Source organism: Aplysia californica, unplaced genomic scaffold (assembly GCF_000002075.1).
Source record: "Aplysia californica isolate F4 #8 unplaced genomic scaffold, AplCal3.0 scaffold00304, whole genome shotgun sequence".
NCBI classification, from domain to species: domain Eukaryota; kingdom Metazoa; phylum Mollusca; class Gastropoda; order Aplysiida; family Aplysiidae; genus Aplysia; species Aplysia californica.
This window is the reverse complement of record NW_004797574.1, coordinates 676515-685515: the sequence shown is the minus strand read 5'-3', so window position 1 is coordinate 685515 and position 9001 is coordinate 676515. Positions and strand designations below refer to the sequence as shown.

Genomic DNA, 9001 nt, shown 5'->3' with positions numbered 1-9001 from the left:
AGGGGTAAATGGGGAAGGGGGGGGGGAGAAACTCCTTCCAAGGCCAGACGCCAAGCCCACTACAAGAAGTAAGCCCTGTACGTGCGTGCCGCCAGTGTGTAGGCCTCAGCAGGTGTGCGTGTGTATGTGTGTGTGAGTGTGTACCTGTGAGAGAGAATGTACCTGTTCCAGTAGTCTCCCGCTTTATCACCTGCAGCTCCATGTGCTTGATTTTGATGCGCACCAACAAGAAGTAAATCTTACCCACTATCACATCTTTTAAATGATATCTGAAACACCAAAGTGATACGGGGAGGGGGGGGAAACAACGCAAAAATATATATATAGTGAACAGTGAAAAAGAAAAGGAAAAAAAACCCAAAAAAACATGAAAAGATGACTAACACACATCGCTCATACAGTGAACATGTAAATGAAAAACAGTAAAGACGAAGAAGAAGTCAAGGATGCACTTTCAAACACAAAGAAATCAAAGAAAATGAGATCCACATACCGCGGGCAGTGTTGCATACAGAGGTATCTCAAAGGTTGCTAAAAATGACTTACGACTCTATGCAATACTGCCCGCGATAAAGTACACAGCAGTACATTTATGTTCTCTCAGTATTTGCTGGTCAGACCGTTCCTCTATTTCAACCCCCTGCTCAAAAGCTAAAAAAATAATAATCATTGTACATACCTTCCACGACACAGAACGATTAAGCCAACCAAAGAAATGTAACACCTTTCAAACAAATTAAACTTCTGAATTTGTCGCCCACTTGTTTTCCTTCTCTGATTCTCATGGACCACAGAGAATACTAGGGCTTCACCAGCCATGGAAAACTGTCAAATATTCACATTGATTTCTCCAGCAAATGTTTCCAATTACTCCCCTGTTTAGTTCTCCATCTTGGAACAGACACTGAGCAACCATAAAATAAGTGAGAGACGGGGGGGAGAAAAATGAAAAGAAGACCCGGATATGACCTAAAGAAATAGGCCGAAGACAGAGAAAAGAACGAACGAACAAAAAAAAGAAAGAAAAAAAATTAGAGATAATAACATACACATAAAAAATGATGAAGACACTAAAAGAGAACACTGAACAACATTGGATAAAAATATGAACTAAAAACAAAGTAACAAATCATTTAAATTGTAAAAACCAAAAAGAACCAGACACCCCCCCCGAAAAATGAGCAAACAGAGAGAACTGAAAAAAAGAACAAGAAAAGATAACATAACAGCGAGGGACAACAAAGGGTCCATACATATACCTCAGAGACAGTGATTCCCAAACACAGATCAAACTGAAAACACCAAACAACTTTACCGACTATCCTAACACAGACAAGCTGCACACAGATACACTTATACACTTAGGTATGGCCAGGAAAACAGAGACGATAGGAAAGAGATGACGATAATATCCATAACAACACCGAGCACTGCTAGAAGGCAGGCATACACACATTCATAACAAAAAATAATGCACAGACAAAAAAACAAAACAAATAAGGTCTCAAAAATCCTATCTACTCTGTGCTTGTTCGGTTTGTTTTATTTACCTGCCCCGGTCGTCTCCCTTCTCACTATAGCCAGCTCCATATACCGAATCTTAATCCTTACCAGGAGAAAATATATCTTGCCGACTATAACGTCTTTTAAATGGTACCTTGAGCCGCATGAAGGTTGACGAGAAGGAAGAGAGGGAGGGATCAGCAGAATTATGGAGACAAAAAAAAATTGTGCTACACCTCCTGACAAAACATATCTAGCTTCAACTGTGTCTGCATTCTACAGTGACATGATGACAAGCAAAACTGCAATAAAACACCACAATATGAATAAAGAACAATAAAGAATTAAATTTTATATCAATCTTCAATGCCCTTTTCTGACATTTTGTATTTGTCACTGAAGGCCCTTTTCCGACAGGCAGAATGGCAGATTTAAATGTAATGGGGAGGCCTTCAGTCAGAGCAATATGTATGTTCATGTTTAGCATTTTTTGAGGGATAAAATTTATCTCTAAAATTGAGAAGGATGTGAAGAGGCCCTTTACTCTTTAACTAACATATAAACCATTATCATTCTTTATCAGACTTGTGTGTCTGACAGACTTTACCCAAATTCATTTGCCTTTACCAAAATGGTAGAGACCATGGGATAAAATTGAGACTACACAAATTTTAAAAGGCTAAGATTCCCTAGACTGCTCTAGAAATAGTTTTGAACTGGTATATGAGATCGGCCTAGCAGCGCACCCTGCCTTGTTTGGGTAAATGGGACTTGTGCTATAAACATTCACTACATTGATCTTGCCAGAATGAGTTAAGCCTCAAGAACATCCTCCTCCAAGAAGCTATAAGAGCCACTCAGAACATACCACCAAAGTAACGTCACTACCATTTCTCAGCATGAATCGAAGAAGTACTCACTTGGATTTGTTGTATTCAAATTCAATGTGCAGACAGTCCTCGATGCCCACCTCCATCTTGATGCTGGAGTTCATCTCTGGGTACTGGGACAGGGTGTGCACCACAATGTCTTGTTCCTTCACCGTGTCCGAGATGCGCTTCACTATCGTCACCCTCAGGAAATACCTGGAGAGAAGAAGGTCCACAGTTGAGAAAGTGAGAGCGGGGAAGGGGGGTGGGGGGGAGATGGCTAACTGAACTATATATTTTTTTAAAGAGTACATTCTCCATACACTTTCACATTCTTGAGTGTGACATTATGACATACTTTCAGTGCAAGCCTCTTGATAAAAGTAAACTAGTACAACAGAGAAAATATAATGCGTAAAGAAACTAGTTTTTTTTTGCTTTTGTTTTTTAACAGGGTTACTGTAAAAAAAAAAATTTTTTTTAAAGAGTGCATACCCCATCCACTTTCACATTCATGTGTGACATTACGACATACTTTCAGTGCGTGCCTCTTAATAAAAGCAAACTATAAAACTGGCGGGACAGCAAAGAAAATATAATGAGTGAAGGAATTAGTGCGTTTTATTTAATTATTTTTCTTTTACAGGTTTGCTGTGCTGTTTCAAAATGGAATTAATTTACAGAGATGCTCTGACCAGTGCCTCTCATAATTCTTTTTTATTTTTCCAACTCTTAAACTGTTGAGTGTTGTGTTGTAGGAGGCAAATCTGTCTAACAGATGAGAAATAATGGTGACACTGAAAAGTTGAAGAAACTGAACTAGAACCCATCACGCGCCCTCAGCATAACAGCTTATCGCCCTAAACAAAAAAAAGTTCATGACCTTTTGGCACCACAAAACGGGCTATAACTCACCGTAATCTGACATTGGCTCCTGTGTAAGATTCATATGGTTTCTCCACTTGTGAAAATTCAAAATTGTAGCTGGTGTTCTGAGTAAGGTCCCCCGGTCTCGCCAGTTCTTTGACCAATGATGTGAATTCATGATGATTGCCTCTATCGTAATACAGTTCTGAAATGAAGCAAGAACATCAATCACACACACACACACACACACGCACGGCAGTATATTACTACAGTCTCTTTTGTACAAAGCAACAGAACTAGACAATTTATTTCTTCGAATTGAAGTTAACCAACTGAAACAATGATCATCATTTTTAGTAACAGCCGTACAGCACTTGCAACACAAATAGGTCATATAAGAGCCAAAGATTATAGAGTTGTTACAAGAGAGTAACAAACACACACACAAAAAAGAGGAGAGATTAGGACGACAGTTGTTTGATAGGAAAGAAGGAGCAAACCACACCACAGCACCCGCCAACCACCCACAACGATCATTCAATGCAGGGTAAGATTAAGACAGACAGACAGACAGACAGACAGACAAACAACAGAGGGAAAGAAGCTGGACCTACAAGAGGTGCCAACCAACCACCCACATCCTAGACTTAGTTTAGTTTTAGTAGAGGCTTTACGGCGCTCGCAACTGCATAAGGTCATGAGCGCCAAGGGGTGGGAGTCAACAGAGTAGCCTTTACAGGGAATCAGACTTACTTTTCTCACCTCTCTAGCTTCAACAGCACAAAGTCTACTTCGACTATCAAGGCACCCCGGAAATAGCAGGTCACAAGAGTGTGACAAACATACAAAAGAAGTAGAGGAAAACGACAATAGTAAGGATTAGGAAAGAAAAAGCAGCAGTTCCCTGTTGTAGATCAGGCACAGTTATGAGCGTGACATGATGAATCAGCCCATCTACAATTCTATGTACTGTGCATGAACGAGAAATGTCCCCCCTTTGGGAATGACCTAAAGACACTACAGTCAGTGTCACCGCCCGGGGGGTAACCACATCCTAGACTGCTTGTTTGTTTGTATGAGTCAAAAAAGAAGCACATCGACATAATAAAGGTCATTTAGTGCTGGGAAAAGGTTAGACAGACAGACAGAAACAACACAGGGAAAGTAAAGAGTAGGTCCCAACAGTGGCACCCTTCAACCACCCGCATATCCTAGACAGCCTCCTTGTGGGTAAGCTTATTTATCCATGTTAAATAAGTGCACAAAAGCATGAATTCATCCTTTTTTGTTTAATGAACAGATAAATAGGAAACGAGAGTCCGGATAATCATTTCTAGTATGCGCTAAAGACGAATACAAAACAATCTCTACCACATCATCACTCACCTATTTGTCCTATGAATTCTATTTTGATGCCTTGATGCTCCAACTTGCTTCCGCTCTTTTTTAAAGTTACATTCACCTGAGAAAGAAAAAGAACATCCGCTTTTATATCAACGTATTAAAAAAATACTGACTAGAATTTGATCAAGCAGCAACATCGAATTTCTTTTAGAAGTGAAGACTACTTGGTATTCTTTTCAATAAAAATAATTATTGTGCATGCAGACACGCTGTCGCAAAAACATTTCCTTCCAGGAATCAACAAAGTAGCTTATCAGCAAAATGACCTTTTGATCTTTCTTAATTACAAAAGAGTCACTCTCACTAGTGCAGTTGCAACGACACCTCATTCTATAGTTGTTGAACAAAGAGGAGAATTACGTTATAAATCTGTTCCTCACTGGTGGCATTCATCAACTGAAATGGATCCTCCACCTTTCACACGCTGAAATACAGCATGAACACTTTCCCTGATCCTCATAACGTCAAGAGCAGCTGTGTCAATGTGCAGAGAAGTATCGAGATCTGTGAAGCTGTTGACTGTATAAGTAGCAGTCAACAGCGAAATAAAAACTCGGACTGGCAACCGTAAGGTCATGGGTTCGAATCCTATCAGAGGTATGATGTTGTGTCCTTGAGAAAGGCACTTTACACAAATTTTTCTAACTTAACTTCACCCAGGTGGGAATGGGTACCCAGCAATAGACAGCAAAAGATTTTGTCAGTTTATTAGTGTATGAGTGCTTAATCAGCTGCTTGCACTGTATGCTTCCCGGAAAGCTGAGAATGTTTCTGAGTGTTCTCTGGTCTGCTGAGGTAATATAGTGTAAAGTGTATAGAGCTTGCTGTTGAGTAGGGACATGCGTTATAAAATGCTATTTATTATAGTATAGTATATCTATCAAATAGTACAGAACAGCCTGGTGAAACAGCTGTCACTTATGACCATTTATCAATTTTATGGGGGGGGGGGGGGGGGGGGGAAGTATTCATACACTATAGGAATAATAATTTAATATGTTGAAATACATTCATCATAAAAATGTCTACTATTGTACTCTGAAGTATATTGTATACAACCAGGAACTGACACAGAGGCACCCCAGATCAACAACCCCAACACACACATTCACATCAAAATTTGCATCATGATGAGTATCAAAACTATAACATTTGATTAACCATACCTTTCCTGAAACCGTTTCACCATCGAAGTAGAGATAATATTTCTCCTTTTTCCCATCTTCTGTCTTGATTTCAGCTGTCCTTCTGTTCTCCTGCCCATCAAGAACTATGTCAATCTCAGCACTCTGCCCAAAGCCAAAAAAGCTCTGAGGACAAAAAATGTCAGTATATATCGTCATTCTTCAAGATAAAAAGCTTTAGCAATAATCATCAATATTATTTAATATGTAAGTATATTTAGAAACAGACGAAAACAGCAACAGGAAACAAACTGAATGCAAGAGAAACCACAGTGTTTAAAGCCTAAAGTACACAGCTCTTCCATTTATTAAGCATGCTTTAAAGAAATTTCAACAAAAATTTAATTTTTTCATCGACATTGCTAATCAATATCTCAAAAAGTTATGGTTTGTGACAATTGTAACGATAAAATTCATGCCATCATAAAGGGCAAAATCAGAAACAGTCACCGGCGACCATGGTTTTCCATTCATTTCTTCCCTCAGATGCTCTCAAAAAATTAGTTTCATCCTGGTGTTTCCCCATCACCCATCTGTTCAGGTTTTCCAAATAGTCAAATCTGCCATGACGACCACCTGTATAATACGGCCACCTGTACAAATGATCACTTTCCTTTTACCCCCTTGCGTTCTTTCTATATAATTTAAAGGTGTAAAACGGCCACCTGTCCAACATGGCCACCGGCACCTTAATTTATTTTATCAACCCACAGCCAAATTTACCTTCCTGAGACCGCCAGACTTTGTCAAAATTCGTGCATTTTCCCCAGACGCCATGGACAAACAGTCATAATTCATTCACTCATGGAGGTTTTTAAAAAATCTTTTAGTCTTTGCTTTAGGGGTGACTAAATGCAAAATAGGTTACTGCCAAAGTCGAGCAGTCTTGTTTCCTCGCAGTGCCTTTTGAAAGCATTTTCAAATGAAGAACAGTCAAACCTGTGTAAGACCGAATCGCAAAGGAGCCAGAAAAAAATTCCGTCTTAGACAGGGGAATTTAGGTTAGGGGGAGATGGAGGTTGGGGGGGGGTGTTCAAGGTCCAGCGAGTGAGATCAAGGATCGCTTGTTTGATCGGCAAGCAGTGGTCAAAACTTCACACCTATCAATAGCTATCCTGTCTGATAATGACAGGCGTCAGTCTTACTTATATTATCCAATTACAACCACTGCTTGCCTTAATTCAGACCACTGTTTGACCTATTAAAAACAGAAACATTTGAAAATTTCCTTTGCTTCCACCCTTAAGGGGAGACGTACACTCCTGGAAAAATTTTCTAAACGAATGACTTTTATTCAATTTCATGTAATTGTGCAAGAAGTTCATAGGTAAATAGGATGTACTAGGGTTGAATTTGTTGAATTTTACTGAAAAATGGGTCTCTGTGGTGGCCATCTTGGATTTTCAAAGCAGTTTCTTAGTGCAGAAGAATTTCATAGTAAATATTGAATTATCAGCCTGAAATTTGGCACACAAGTACAAACCTATATGAACTGGGTATCCATGTAAGGATTTTGACCTATCTTTAAAACTAAAAAAGTGAGTCATTGGACCCCCTAGAGTCAGTTGACGAATTTTTGGGGTACATATTACAAAAAAAATGAATATTTCCTCACGTTACCAATATTTCCCAATTCCCTTTCATAGATCCCCAGAATCAATCTTAAAGCACCTGTACACCAAATTTGAAGCTTCTAGCTTCAATAGTTTTTGAAAACTCCTTGCACCCAGGAGGTCACATGTCAAAAAGTAGATTTTGAGAAAAACAGAAAAAACAGGGATTTTTAAAAGGATTTTTAGAGCAATTTGCACTTTTCAAACGCCGTTTTAGGTAATTTAGGGTGTTTTTTCAACAGTTTCTTCATTTTGACTCGATAGAACAGATGTCAAAGGATGTTTTTCTGCAAAAAACAAAAGTTGGATAGTTTGAAAAATTGTGTCAATATTGCCTTGGATCGCCGACCCGGGTCTTCCCTTAATCCCACCCACCTATGCCACCCCTAACTGCCATCATGTTACAACAATTCAAGGAACTCCTTTCTCAGCTGGCCGTACGATCAGGCCGTCAAGCATTGGTCAATCTAATTTCACACCTCTGGCTTTTGGCTACCCAGGAAAGTTTCTGCAGTGGCTCGCTACTCGAGCATTTTCACGGAAAGTCGTGATATTTCAAACAAACATCACCCTGACTATCTGCATCGCTCAGGGATCACATGATGGGGTAACATCTACCCACAAATTGCACCCCTACTCCTCTTCCTCGCCCAGCGTCATGGCCATAGCGTTAAGTTTAGAGCCGGTGGAACCAAACTTGTGAGTTTTGTTTCAAATCAGGGTTGAGTGGACAAAGCATTTTCCGTCTCAGACACGTGAAACCCTCAGAAGGGAGCGGATTTTTCTTTTCATTTCCGCGTTGGACAGGTCTCCATTTTATAAAGGGAATTAAAGAGGAATATCAAGTGGGGAGCGGGGAGATTCCGTAAAGACAGGTTTCCGTTTTATGCAGGTTTCCGGAAAGGCAGGTTCGACTGTATAGTCTGGGAACGTTGCCCCAACCACAATTGAAGTATCTGAATATTTAGACATTTAAAAATCTCTAGCTTTAGAAATTGAATTCGATGTAAAAAAAATGCTTCTTCCCAGTCCTCGCAGAATGGCAGAATGAAAGATGACGCCGAACTCTCGCAAATATCCAAAAAATCTCGAGAACGGAAACCGTTCGGAGAAATATAAGCGTTCAGAGAAATAGTCACTTCATAAAAATTATGTTGCACGTCGCTCCCTACGTTTACCCATGTTGACCAATTACCTATTTTGACCAATGTATAAATTTTCAGCAGCTTGTAAGGGAAACGTGTGATCCATCATAACCTATAAAAGCCCCACCCACAACTCAATTAGTAAACCCAGTCCATAACAATAGAAGTCAACACAGACTCGCGACAGAAGTGTTGCTCATTCGCCAAGTCGTGGCGACCTATTTGATTGTTTTACTATGCCACTTGGCCTTCCCCATCTAACACATTTCGTTTTTTGACATTTCGTGAAATTATGATTCAAAAATTTAAAGGCCAGCTCTATTTCTTCGAACGCTCGGGAAAATAAACTTGAACTCTATTTCTCCGAGCGGTTTCCGTTCTCGAGATTTGAGTGTGTGTGTGTGTGTGTGTGTGTG

General features: G+C 39.7%; 1 protein-coding gene across 2 annotated transcripts in view; it reads right to left on the bottom strand.

The window, feature by feature from the left end:
• The window catches only part of LOC101859025 (vacuolar protein sorting-associated protein 26B-like), a 25218-nt gene that overhangs the window by 14597 nt on the left and 1620 nt on the right, over nt 1-9001 (bottom strand). Inside the window, exons 2-6 of one of the 2 annotated variants that reach the window (XM_013084603.2) lie at nt 5810-5953; nt 4626-4701; nt 3288-3444; nt 2424-2588; nt 1551-1657 (exon numbers count right to left, since the gene is read on the bottom strand). In XM_013084603.2, coding sequence (XP_012940057.1) covers nt 1551-1657; nt 2424-2588; nt 3288-3444; nt 4626-4701; nt 5810-5953 — 649 coding nt within the window. Of the gene's footprint in view, nt 1-162; nt 270-1550; nt 1658-2423; nt 2589-3287; nt 3445-4625; nt 4702-5809; nt 5954-9001 lie in introns of both variants that reach the window. The other variant, XM_005101927.3, reaches the window with a different exon arrangement.